Source organism: Salvelinus alpinus, chromosome 2, assembly GCF_045679555.1.
Source record: "Salvelinus alpinus chromosome 2, SLU_Salpinus.1, whole genome shotgun sequence".
In the NCBI taxonomy this organism is placed as follows: Eukaryota; Metazoa; Chordata; class Actinopteri; order Salmoniformes; family Salmonidae; genus Salvelinus; species Salvelinus alpinus.
The window spans coordinates 10636219-10650812 of record NC_092087.1 but is presented as its reverse complement, the minus strand read 5'-3'; the positions used below and the strand labels follow the sequence as shown (position 1 = coordinate 10650812).

General features: G+C 44.4%; 2 protein-coding genes across 2 annotated transcripts in view; one reads left to right on the top strand and one right to left on the bottom strand.

The window, feature by feature from the left end:
* LOC139553796 (zinc finger protein GLI1-like) overlaps positions 1-14594 on the top strand; it is a 166988-nt gene that overhangs the window by 115410 nt on the left and 36984 nt on the right. Inside the window, exon 2 of the mRNA XM_071366474.1 lies at positions 11667-11775. Coding sequence (XP_071222575.1) covers positions 11705-11775 — 71 coding nt within the window. The 5' untranslated portion in view covers positions 11667-11704. The remainder of the gene's footprint in view (positions 1-11666; positions 11776-14594) is intronic.
* On the bottom strand, positions 2117-4323 carry LOC139568833 (merozoite surface protein CMZ-8-like). The gene is made up of 3 exons (XM_071390930.1): positions 4296-4323; positions 3180-3301; positions 2117-2461 (listed from the first exon to the last, which is right to left on the bottom strand). The coding sequence occupies exons 1-3, from the start codon at positions 4321-4323 to the stop codon at positions 2117-2119; spliced, it is 495 nt and encodes a 164-aa protein (XP_071247031.1).

Here is a 14594-nt window from a genome sequence, read left to right as displayed (position 1 = left end):
GTATATAGATATATAGATACTATATACATATATATATATAGATACTGTATATAGATATATATAGATACTGTATTTAGATAGATAGATATAGATACTGTATATAGATATATATATATATATAGATACTGTATATAGATATATAGATATAGATACTGTATATAGATATATGTAGATACTGTATATAGATAGATATATATAGATAGATAGATAGATATAGATACTGTATATAGATACTGTATATAGATATATAGATATGGATACTGTATATAGATAGATAGATATAGACACTGTATATAGATATATAGATATAGCTACTGTATATAGATATATAGATATAGATACTGTATATAGATATATGTAGATACTGTATATAGATACTGTATATAGATAGATATATATAGATACTGTATATAGATAGATAGATATAGATACTGTATATAGATATAGATAGATAGATATAAATACTGTATATAGATAAATAGATATATAGATACTGTATATAGATAAATAGATATAGATACTGTATATAGATATATAGATATAGCTAGATAGATATAGATACTGTATATAGATAAATAGATATAGATACTGTATATAGATATATAGATATAGATACTGTATATAGATAAATAGATATAGCTACTGTATATAGATAAAAAAGATATAGATACTGTATATAGATAAATAGATATAGATACTGAATATATACAGATATATATACTGTATATAGATATATATATACAGATACTGTATATAGATAGATATATATATAGATACTGTATATAGATAGATAGATATAGATACTGTATATAGATAGATAGATATATATATACTGTATATAGATATATAGATAGATAGATATAGATACTGTATATAGATATATAGATATAGATACTGTATATAGATATATATATATAGATACTGTATATAGATAGATAGATATAGATACTGAATATATATATATAGATATAGATACTGTATATAGATATATATATATAGATACTGTATATAGATATATAGATACTGTATATAGATAGATATAGATACTGTATATAGATAGATAGATTGATAGATAGATAGATAGATAGATATAGATATATATTGATACTGTATATAGATAGATAGAAAGATAGATATCGATACTGTATATAGATACTGTATATAGATATATATAGATACTGTATATAGATAGATAGATATAGATACTGTATATAGATAGATATAGATACTGTATATATATATATAGATATAGATACTGTATATAGATATATAGATATAGATACTGTATATAGATAGATATAGATACTGTATATAGATAGATATAGATACTGTATATATATATATATATATATATATATATATATATATATATATATATATATATACTGTATATATACTGTATATATATATATATAGAAGAAGGTAATTTTAACATGGGACTGGTCAAAAATGCCCCCTTTTACAGGTGTGTGAGTGTGAGAGCTAGTGTTGTGTTGCCCGGGTGGCAGAACAGTCAGAGAGCGTAGGGCACTATTATATCTGGGTTGTTCTATGTGAAGAGGTTAAATCACTGACCTGTGGAAGCTAAGCTATGCTGCTAGCTTATTCTCTGTCCTCTCTGGGGACGTTTCACAAGGGAGGAGTTGCTATGGGAATATATAACTCACACAGTCACACACACACACACAGAGAAACACACACACAGTCACACACACACAGTCACACACACACACACACACACACACACACACACACAGAGAAACACATACACAGTCACACACACACACAGAGAAACACACACACAGTCACACCCACACAGTCACACCCACACAGTCACACACACACAGTCACACCCACACAGTCACACCCACACAGTCACACACACCCACACAGTCACACACACACAGTCACACACACACAGTCACACCCACACAGTCACACACACACAGTCACACACACACAGTCACACACACACAGTCACACACACACACACAGAGAAACACCAAACCGGGTCTGGTTTGTAGTGGGGTAGGTACAGGTAGGAGGTGTAGAATACACCAAGGGGCTGACAGTTATTTTCTGTGGTGGTTTGGTTAGAGGACTGAGGTTTGGGAGCTTAGAGCTGGGAGCTTGGAGCTGGGAGCTGGGAGCTTGGAGCTGGGAGCTTGGAGCTGGGAGCTGGGAGCTGGGAGCTGGGAGCTGGGAGCTTGGAGCTGGGAGCTTGGAGCTGGGAGCTGGGAGCTTGGAGCTGGGAGCTTGGAGCTTGGAGCTGGGAGCTTGGAGCTTGGAGCTTGGAGCTGGGAGCTTGGAGCTGGGAGCTTGGAGCTGGGAGCTTGGAGCTGGGAGCTGGGAGCTGGGAGCTTGGAGCTGGGAGCTTGGAGCTGGGAGCGGCTAGGCCTGGGGGTTCCAGACTGGTTGGTGGTTGATTGGGTGGGGATACAGGCAGAACACTGCCAAGCTCCTATACCCACAGAGGAGAGAGACTTGTTTGGTTAGCAGTTTGATTTATGGGACTGAGTTTTTAATACACGCCACAAAATAACAGTGTGAAGTCACTCCACTGTGGCTGTAGCTGCAGCTTAGTGTTTCTCATTAAATATTGACCGTAACTAGAGGAGAGAGCACAGGATGCCACTACACCTGTCTAAGCACCACACACAGACTTACAGTTCTCTCTCTCTCTCTCCAGAAAAATAAACACACACACTCAGGTGCAAGCACACACTCTCTCTCTCTCTCACAGACACACACACACACACACACACACACACACACACACACACACACACACACACACACACACACACACACACACACACACACACACACACACACACACACACACACACACACACACACACACACACAGACTTACAATTCTCTCTCTCTCCAGAAACACTCTGTCTGGTCTAAACTCTCTGTCTGGTCTAAACACTCTGTCTGGTCTAAACACTCTGTCTGGTCTAAACACTCTGTCTGGTCTAAACACTCTGTCTGGTCTAAACACTCTGTCTGGTCTAAACACTCTGTCTGGTCTAAACACTCTGTCTCACACACACCTGCCACAGGGCTTACACACACACACACACACACACACACACACACACACACACACACACACACACACACACACACACACACACACACACACACACACACACACACACACACACACACACTTGCCATGCAGCTTGTGGATGCTCGCGCCACTGACAGGTGGAAGGCTGTATATCAGTGTTCAGGGGAACCAGCAAGGAGTCAGAGGGGGAGTCTGGGAGGCAAGGGGGTGTCAGGGGGGAGTCTGGGAGTCAAGGGGGAGTCAGGGGGGGAGACATGGGGAGGAACCAGGGTGGGAACAGGAGGAGAGAGAGAGAGAGAGAGAGAGAGAGAGAGAGAGAGAGAGAGAGAGAGAGAGAGAGAGAGAGAGAGAGAGAGAGAGAGAGAGAGAGAGAGAGAGAGAGAGAGAGAGAGAGAGAGAGAGAGGTATTTATTGGTTGGCGACAGCTGGACGTTCATAAGAGATCTCTATTTAACACCTCACTTTCTCCATCATCATCACACACACATCTGAGACTGCTGCCAAATAATGTGATCAATTACACAGGCGCTCTATGATGTGATGTAGGTTTTGGCAGCCTGTGTGGCCTGATCTGTTCTCAGAGATGTCTTATGTTCTCTAACACTTCTGTGACAGAATACCTAAACCACTTATCTATGCCTACGAATTTGGCTGTATGTCTGCTACCTGGTGGAATGTTCTAGAATCATAGAACGTAACTTGTAGGAAGATTGAATAGACTAGAAATGACAGAATTGTGGACCAGTCTCTCTTGTGATGGAGGATTCATGTTCTCTGTAGGGTGTTCTGTGTTTGGTGTCCTCTCTCTGTGTGTGCAAAGTGATGTACAGTGATACACTACATTACCAAAAGTATGTGGACACCTGCTCGTCGAACATCTCATTCCAAAATCATGGGCATTAATATGGAGTTGGTCCCCCCTTTGCTGCTAAAACAGCCTCCCCTAGTCTGGGAAGGCTTTCACTAGATGTTGGAACATTGCTGCGGGGACTTGCTTCCATTCAGCCACAAGAGCATTCGTGAGGCCGGGCAATGATGTTGGGCAATTAGGCCTGGCTCCCAGTCGGCGTCTCAATTCATCCCAAAGTTGTTTGATGGAGTTGAAGTCAAGGCTCTGTGCAGACCTTCACTGGACCTAAGGGTCCGAGACGGAACTATGAAAAACAGCCACAGACTAGTATTACTCCTCCACCGAACTTTACAGTTGGCACTGTACATTGGGACAGGTAGCGTTCTCCTGGCATCTGCCAAACCCAGATTCGTCCATCGGACTGCCAGATGGTGAAGCGTGATGCCAGATGGTGAAGCGTGATGCCAGATGGGGAAGCGTGATGCCAGATGGTGAAGCGTGATGCCAGATGGTGAAGCGTGATGCCAGATGGTGAAGTGTGATGCCAGATGGTGAAGCGTGAAGCGTTTCTCTGGAAACAGAGTCCAATGGCGGCGAGCTTTACACAACTCCAGTCGACGCTTGGCATTGATCTTAGGCTTGTGTGCGGCTGCTCGGTCATGGAAACCCATTTCATGAAGCTCCCGAAGAACAGTTAATGTTCTGACGTTGCTTCCAGACGCAGTTTGGAACTCGGTAGTGAGTGTTTACGGGCTACGTACTTCAACACTCGGCGGTCCCGTTCTGTTAGCTTGCGTGGCCTAACCCCTTTGCGGCTGAGCCGTTGTTGACCAGGGCAGCGCAAACAGGGCGGAAATGTGACGAACTGACGTGTTGGAAAGGTGGCATCCTATGACGGTGCCAGGTTGAAAGTCACTGAGCTCTTCAGTAAGGCCTTTCTACTGACAATGTTTGTCTATGGAGATTGCATGGCTGTGTGCTCGATTTTATACACCTGTCAGCAACGGGTGTGGCTGAAATACTTTTGAAGAATACGCTAATTTGAAAGGGTGTCCACATGCCGTTGTATGTATAGTGTATGTTGTAGTAATTGCTGTGCTAAGTGCCTGTCAGAGCCTACAGCGGTAGCTGCAGCAGGATGTAACTAATAGTACCCGGAGTGATGTGGGGGCTTGTAATGAGAGAAGGTGCTCTGTAATTACACACACACACACACACACACACACACACACACACACACACACACACACACACACACACACACACACACACACACACACACACACACACACACACACACACACACACACACACACACACACAGAGAGAGACATACAGACACACACACACACATTTCCTCTAATAGTGTCTCCATTATCTGTCGATCAGTGTGTATTGATCTCTTGTTTCTGGTCAGACACATAGCATTGACAGTGTGTATTGCAGCATGTATTTGGCCTGTGTCGTCAGTTTGGGGACAGACAGACAGGCAGACAGACAGTCAGACAGACAGACAGTGTGTAGAACTTACTGCAGTAAATCACATTGTTTGTGTTCCTAAAGCCAGGCTAATCTCTCAGATCCTGTCCAGGCATATCAACAGCAGGATCACATGACTCCATGACCCTATGACCCCAGGATCCCACCATGGTCACTTTGGGTGGCATCAGAATAGTCTTAGACACACTGTCCCTCGTGTGTACACACACTGTCCCTTTTGTACACACACTGTCCCTCGTGTACACACTGTCCCACGTGTACACACTGTCCTTTGTGTACATACACTGTACCTTGTGTACACACACTGTCCCTCGTGTACACACATATTGTCCCTGTGTACACACTGTCCCTTGTGTACACACACACTGTCCCTCGTGTACACACTGTCCTTCGTGTACACACACACACTGTCCCTTGTGTACACACACACTGTCCCTCGTGTTCACATACTGTCCCTCGTGTACACACACTGTCCCTCATGTACATGTAACAGTATAGCTTCTGTCCCTCTCCTCGCCCCTAACTGGGCTCGAACCAGGGACCCCCTGCACAAGGGGAACAACTACTTCCAGGTCTCAGAGCGAGTGACGTCACAGATTGAAACACTATTAGCGTGCACCCCGCTAACTAACTAGCCATTTCACATTGGTTACATACACACTGTCCCTCGTGTACACACACTGTCCCTCATGTACATACTGTCCCTCGTGTACATACTGTCCCTCGTGTACACACACTGTCCCTCATGTACACACTGTCCCTCGTGTACACACTGTCCCTCGTGTACATACTGTCCCTCGTGTACACACACTGTCCCTCGTGTACATACTGTCCCTCGTGTACACACACTGTCCCTCGTGTACATACTGTCCCTCGTGTACACACACTGTCCCTCATGTACACACTGTCCCTCGTGTACACGTACTGTCCCTCATGTACACACTGTCCCTCGTGTACACATACTGTCCCTCGTGTACACACACTGTCCCTCATGTACACACACTGTCCCTCGTGTACACACACTGTCCCTCGTGTACACACTCTGTCCCTCGTGTACACACACTGTCCCTCATGTACACACACTGTCCCTCGTGTACACACACTGACCCTCATGTACACACTGTCCCTCGTGTACATACTGTCCCTCGTGTACACACACTGTCCCTCATGTACACACTGTCCCTCATGTACACACTGTCCCTCGTGTACACACACTGTCCCTCGTGTACACACACTGACCCTCATGTACACACTGTCCCTCATGTACAGTACACAGTGTCCCTCATGTACACACTGTCCCTCATGTACACGCAACACAAATGGCTTTGGGATTCAGCATGTGTACACAAAAGATGTCATAAATCAGCACTGTAGAGCTCTCCCTGTCCTCTGCCGTGCCTTGATTGTATTACTGTTGATGATATCTGGAAATGTGCATGTACACCCTGGCCCATCTACTGTTGCTAGCCCCAATTCTGACTTGTGCTCTGATATCTGCTTCACTGAGTTCTGCTCCCGTAAAAGCCTGGGTTTTCTGCACGTTAACAGGAGAAGCTTATTAGCTGAAATGGATCAATTGAAAGTGTAGGTTCACAGCTCCAATCCAGATGTGTTGGTCATTACTGAGACGTGGTTAAGGAAGAGTGTTTTGAATGCTGATGTTAACCTTTCTGGTTATAACCTTTTTCGGCAAGACAGATCTTCCAAAGGTGGGGGAGTGGCAATCTTTACCAAGGATCACCTTCAGTGCTCGGTTGTCTCCACCAAGTCTGTCCCCAAACAATTTGATTTGCTGGTTTTAAGCATTAAAATTTCAAATAGCTCTTTGTTGACTGTTGCTGGCTGCTATCGTCCTCCATCATCACCGGCCTGTATCCTACCTGCCCAAACTTTCTCCTGGCCCCTTACACCAAGTCTGAATTTGTCTTGCTAGGTGGCCTAAACTGGGACATGCTTAAACCACCTGACCAAGTCCTAAAGCAATGGGACTCCCTAAATCTTTCTCAGATTATACCAATCCCACAAGATATGACTCCAAACACCCAGAAAAGGCTACTCTTCTTAATGTTATCCTCACAAATAATCCTGATAGGTATCAGTCTGGTGTTTTCTGTAATGACCTTAGTGATCACTGTTTTACAGCCTGTGTTCGTAATGGCTGCTCAGTGAAACGATCTGTCCTGATTTGTCATAGACACTTGCTAAAAAACTTTAATGAGCAAGCCTTCCTTCATGAACTGGCCTCTGTAAAATGGTATAGAATCAGCTTGATCCCCTTCTGTCGAAGACGCCTGGACCTTCTTTTTTGATATTTTCAGTGGTATTGTTAACAAACACGACACCATAAAGAAAATGAGAATTAAAAACAGGTTCAGCCCCTGGTTCGACCGTGATCTTGCACGGTTACTCCACCTCAAGAATTGTATTTGGCGAAAGGCTCGGCACACGCATACTCAGGCTGACTGGCTCTCGTTCAGGCAAATGAGAAATAAGTGCACTCAGGCTATCCGGAAGGCCAAAATTAGTTTCTTTAAGGAGCAGATCTCTCTCTGTGGGTCTAACCCCAAGAAGTTCTGGAAAACGGACCTGGAGAAAAAGACCTGGAGAATAAACCCTCCTCCTAAACAGCTGCCCATGTCCCTTAACTTCTTTCAGCTAGGGGGCAGAATTTTTATGTTTGGAAAAATAACGTTCCCAAGGTAAACGGACTATTTCTCAGGTCCAGATGCTAGAATATGCATATCATTGACAGATTAGGATAGAAAACACTCTAAAGTATCCAAAACTGTCAAAATATTGTCTGTGAGTATAACAGAACTGATTTTGCAGGCGAAAACCTGAGGAAATCCAACCCGGAAGTGCCTTTTATTTGGAAATATCCCTGTTCCGTTGCCTGCCCCTCCTCCATTTAAAGGGGTATCAACCAGATTCCAATGTCCAATGGCTTCCTCAGGCTGTGACTAGGCTTTAGACATAGTTTCAAGCTTTTATTTTGAAAAATGAGCGAGATTTTTCCAAACGCGTCAGGTGTCCTTTGATTAGTTCCTGCGCGCGAGAGATGTAGCTCGACATTTTCTTTCTCTGTAGTATTGAATAGTTTACCATCCGGTTGAAATATTATCGATTCTGTATGTTAAAAACAACCTGAGGATTGATTATAAAAATCATTTGACATGTTTCTACGAACATTACGGATACTTTTTGGAATTTTCGTCTGCCTTTCAGGACCGGAACGAGCCTGTGGTTTTCTGAACATAACGCGCAAACCAAATGGCGGTTTTTGGTTATAAAACTAATCTTTATCGAACAAAAATAGCATTTATTGTGTAACTGGGAGTCTCGTGAGTGCAAACATCCGAAGATTATCAAAGGTAAGCGATTAATTTTATTGCTTTTCTGACTTTCGTGACCAAGCCAATTTGTGGCTAGCTGTTCTTACTGTTTTGTCTAGTGATTGATAAACTCACAAACGCTTGGATTGCTTTCGCTGTAAAGCATATTTTCAAAATCTGACATGATAGGTGCATTAACAACAAGCTAAGCTGTGTTTTGGTATATTTCACTTGTGATTTCATGATTATAAATATTTGTAGTATTTTTATTTTTTATTTGGCGCTCTGCATTTCAGCGGTTGTTTACGAAAATTATCCCGCTAAAGGGATCCGTGCGGCAAGTTGATTAACAAGTTGCTGCCCCTATCATCGCCAAGCCTATCTCCAACCTTTTTAACCTGTCTCTCCTTTCTAGGGAAGTTCCCATTGCTTGGAAGGCAGCCACAGTTTGTCCTTTATTTAAAGGGGGAGATCAAGCAGATCCTAACTGTTATAGGCCTACTTCTATTTTGCTCTGTTTATCAAAAGTGTTGGAAAAACTTGTCAATAATCACCTGACTGGCTTTCTTGATGTCTATAGTATTCTCTCTGGTATGCAATCTGGTTTCCGCTCAGGTTATGGATGTGTCACTGCAACCTTAAATGTCCTCAGTGATGTCACCATTGGCATTGATTCTAAGCAATGTTGTGCTGCTATTTTTATTGACTTGGCCAAAGCTTTTGATACGGTAGACCATTCCATTCTTGTGGGCCGGCTAAGGAGTATTGGGGTCTCTGAGGGGTCTTTGGCCTGGTTTGCTAACTACCTCTCTCAAAGAGTGCAGTGTATAAAGTCAGAAAATCTGCTCTCTCAGACACTGCCTGTCACCAAGGGAGTACCCCAATGCTCGATCCTAGGCCCCACGCTCTTTTTAATTTACATCAACAACATAGCTCAGGCAGTAGGAAGCTCTCTCATCCATTTATATGCAGATGATACAGTCTTATACTCAGCTGGCCCCTCCCCGGATTTTGTGTTAAATGCTCTACAACAAAGCTTTCTTAGTGTCCAACAAGCTTCCCTACCCTTAACCTTGTTCTGAACACCTCCAAAACAAAGGTCATGTGGTTTGGTAAGAAGAATGCCCCTCTACCCACAGGTGTGATTACGACCTCTGAGGGTTTAGAACTTGAGGTAGTCACCTCATACAAGTACTTGGGAGCATGGCTAGACGGTGCACTGTCCTTCTCTCAGCACATATCAAAGCTGCAGGCTGAAGTTAAATCTAGACTTGGTAATAGTTGCTCTTTCACCCCAGCTGCCAAACTAACCCTGATTCAGATGACCATCCCACCCATGCTAGATTACGGAAACATAATTTATAGATCGGCAGGTAAGGGTGCTCTCGAGCAGCTAGATGTTCTTTACTATTCGGCCATCAGATTTGCCACCAATGCTCCTTATAGGACACATCACTGCACTCTACACTCCTCTGTAAACTGGTCATCTCTGTATACCCGTCGCAAGACCCACTGGTTGATGCTTATTTATAAAACCCTCTTAGGCCTTACTCCCCCCTATCTGAGATATCTACTGCAGCCCTCATCCTCCACATACAACACCTGTTCTGCCAGTCACATTCTGTTAACGAGCTGCAACAAACACTCAAACTGGACAGTTTTATCTCCATCTCTTCATTCAAAGAGTCAATCTTGGACACTCTTACTGACAGTTGTGGCTGTTTTGTGTGATGTATTGTTGTCTCTACCTTCTTGCCCTTCGTGCTGTTGTCTGTAATAATAATAATAATAATACAATAATGTTTGTACCATGTTTTGTGCTGCTATCATGTTGTGTTGCTACCATGTTGTTGTCATGTTGTGTTGCTACCATGCTGTGTTGTCATGTGTTGCTGTTATGCTATGTTGTTGTCTTAGGTCTCTCTTCATGTAGTGTTGTGTTGTCTCTCTTGTTGTGATGTGTGTTTTGTTCTATATTTATATTGTATTTATTTATTCATTTTTAATCCCAGGCCACCGTCCCCGCAGGAGGCCTTTTGCCTTTTGTCAGACCGTCATTGTAAATAAGAATTTGTTCTTTTAACTGACTTGCCTAGTTAAATAAAGGTTAAAGAAAATACAATTAAAAAATAAAATGTGACAAGGCCTGGTGTGAATGTAAAGTACTGGTAGTATGTATGTGTGTGTGTGTGTGTGTGTGTGTGTGTGTGTGTGTGTGTGTGTGTGTGTGTGTGTGTGTGTGTGTGTGTGTGTGTGTGTGTGTGTGTGTGTGTGTGTGTGTGTGTGTGTGTGTGTGTGTGTGTGTCTGTGTATCTGTGCGTGTCTGTGCGTGTGTGTGTGTGCGTGTGTGTCTGTATGTGTGTGCGTGTGTCTGTGCATGTCTGTGCGCGTGTGTGTGTGTCTGTGTGTGTGTCTGTGCGTGTGTGCGTGTATCTGTGCGTGTCTGTGTGTGTGTGTCTGTGCATGTGTGCGTATCTGTGCGTATGTGTGTGTGTGTGCGTGTGTGTGTGTGTGTGTGTGTGTGTGTGTGTGTGTGTGTGTGTGTGTGTGTGTGTGTGTGTGTGTGTGTGTGTGTGTGTGTGTGTGTGTGTGTGTGTGTGTGTGCCTCTCCAAGTCTTCAGACGGTATCTGATCCTGAATGGTGTATCTAAATCAGAGGAGGCTGCTGAGGGGAGGACGGCTCATAATATTGGCCGGAACAGGGCAAATGGAATGGCATAAACACCAGGAAACCACGTGTTTGATGTATTTGATACCATTCCACTGATTCCTCTCCTGTCATTACCACAAGCCCGTTCCTCCCACTTTAAGGTGCCACCAACCTCCTGTGATACAATTCTAGGTACTAAGTTATTATTGTGGTTGTGTCTCCTAACGGTGCTTCTCATTGTGTTTCTCTCCTCAGGGCGTCGTGTCCTGCCCTGTAACCCGAGCAGAGCACCAATGCCAGTGGACATGCAGCCACATCAGAGGCTGTATCATTATGAGTCTCCACCCAACCAGCCGCCCAGAGGGTAAGACAACACAACAACAACCCCTCCTCCTCTCCTACCTGCTGTAATATTATAATCAATTGATCTTTGAACAGTCTGTCACAAGAAACTATAAAGACACTAACAGACAGACATGAATGATTCATTCTTGTCCCTCCAAACCCAATAAAAAATTATCTGATGACTTGTCTAGTCCAGAGGCTTAAATGTATTTATTTTACTCACAGACAACCAGAATTTTCAGAGTAGCTAAAAGCCTAAAAGGCCAGGTCCTGGAGCGAGTTAGCTGAGCTCTGCCCTCTTTCCTCCCCCTCCCTCTCTCCTTCCCCTTCCTCCCCCTCCTCTCCCCCTATACCACCCAGGTTGCGAGGTGAGCGGGCGAGGCAGTCTCTCTCTCGCTCTCTCTCTCTCTGACAGCTGCTAATTACAGGCCAGCCAGACCCGGCTGAGCTCTGCATGACTGCCCGCCCTACCGCCCGCCTGTACTCTGCTCAGGTTACCCTGCTAGAGGGAGGGAGAGAGGGGGGGTGAGAGAGAGATAGGGAAAGAGAAAGAAAGGGGAGTGAAGGGAGATGGGGTGAGAATAACAGAGGGAAAAATGTGAAAGAATTGAGGGAGGGAAAGAGAGTGAGAGAAAGGGGAGAGAGATAGGCAGAGAGAGAGGAGGGGGTGAGAAAGACAGGATAAAGAGAGAGAGAGGGTCAGAGAAAAGGTGGACAGGAAGGCAGAGAGGGAGAAAGAAAAGCTTAATTTACTTCTACCAGATTAGAGAGAAGTAAGAGAGATGGAGAGAGAAAGGGAGAGAGAAAGGAGGGAGAGAAAGCGAAAGGCAGAGAGAGACGGAGGGGGAAACCCGCCATAGTAGATTAGACAGAGAAGAGCAGCCTAAGCTCCTGTGTGGAGGAATACACGTTGTAGAGGAAGAATTAGAGAGCTGAAAGGGAGACTTAGAAGGTACAGGGATGAATGAAGTCTGCTCTACAGGAGAGAGAGAGAGAGAGAGAGAGAGAGAGGAGAGAGAGAGAGGGGGGGAGGCAGGGAGAAAGAGAGAGAGGGAGAGGGAGTGAAAGAGAGGGAGTGAAAGAGAGAGGGAGAGGGAGATAGAGAGGGGGAGAGAGAGAAAAAGAGAGAGAGAGCGAGAGAGTGAGAGACAGAGGGAGAAAAAGAGCGAGAGAGAGAGAGAGAGAGGGTGAGAGAGAGAGCGAGAAGGAGAGAGAGAGAGAGAGAGAGAGAGAGAGAGAGACAGAGGAGAGAGGGAGTGAGTGAGAGATAGGGAGAGGGAGTGAAAGAGAGGGAGTAAAAGAGACAGGGAGAGGGAGATAGAGAGGGATAGAGAGAGAAAAAGACAGAGAGCGGGAGAGAGAGCGAGAGAGTGAGAGACAGAGGGAGAAAAGGAGCGAGAGAGAAAGAGAGAGTGCGAGAGAGAGACAGAGGAGAGAGGGAGCGAGAGAGAGAGGGAGAGGGAGATATAGAGGGGGAGAGAGAGAAAAAGACAGAGGGAGAGAGAGCAAGAGAGTGAGACAGAGGGAGAAAAAGAGCGAGAGAGAGAGAGAGAGAGGGCGAGAGAGAGAGTGAGAGAGAGAGAGCGAAGGATAGAGAGAGAGCGAGAGAGAGGGAGAGAGACAGAGGAGAGAGGGAGAGATAGAGGGAGCGAGAGAGAGAGGGAGCAAGAGGGAGAGGCAGGGAGAGAGAAAGAGAGAGAGAGGGAGAGATAGGGCGAGATAGAGAGAGGTGGTGGGAGAGAGAGAGAGAGAGAGAGGGGGAGATTGAGAGAGAGAGAAATAGGGAGAGGGAGAGAGAGAGAAAGAGAGAGAGAGAGAGATAGGGAGAGAAAGAAAGAGAGAGAGATATGGAGAGAAAGAGAGAGAGAGGGAGATTGAGAGAGAGAGAAATAGGGAGAGGGAGAGAGAGAGAGATAGGGAGAGAAAGAAAGAGAGAGAGATATGGAGAGAAAGAGAGAGAGAGGGAGATTGAGAAAGAGATAGAGAGAGAGAGAGAGAGAGAGAGAGAGAGAGAGAGAGAGAGAGAGAGAGAGAGAGAGAGAGAGAGAGAGAGAGAGAATAAATGTTAAATGTATGAGAACCTTGGAACATTGCTACCAGGCTTCCCTGGCCTGTTCAGTTTATAAATGAATAAACAGTTAGTGTCATAACATCTTTACCCTGAATAAGAGTGCAGCGCCACCTGCTGGTAAATGAAAAGCGCAGAAGTGATGAAATCCTGTGCTGGATAGGCAACCAACATGCTGTTTACTGTTCAGAAGTAGTTGTTACAGCATCGTAGTGTTAAACTATTCTTTCTTCCTCTGTTTCTCTCTGCCTCCTTTTGTTTTATTTTTTTATTTCACCTTTATTCAACCAGGTAGGCAAGTTGAGAACAAGTTCTCATTTACAACTGCGACCTGGTCAAGAATAAAGCAAAGCAGTTTGACACATACAACAACACAGAGTTACACATGGAGTAAAACGAACATACAGTCAATAACATCTGGTGCTTAAAGTTAGTGAGGGCGATATGAGTCTCCAGCTTCAGTGATTTTTGCAGATCGTTCCAGTCATTGGCAGCAGAGAACTGGAAGGAAAGGCGGCCAAAGAGGAAATTGGCTTTGGGGGTGACCAGTGAGATATACCTGCTGGAGCGTGTGCTACGGGTGGGTGCTGCTATGGTGACCAGTGAGCTGAGATAAGGCGGGGCTTTACCTAGTAGGGTTTTGTAGATGACCTGGAGCCAGTGGGTTTGATGACGAATATGAAGCGAGGGCCAGCCAACGAGAACATACAGGTCGCAGTGGTGGGTAGTATATGTGGCTTTGGTGACAAAACGGATGGCACTGTGATAGA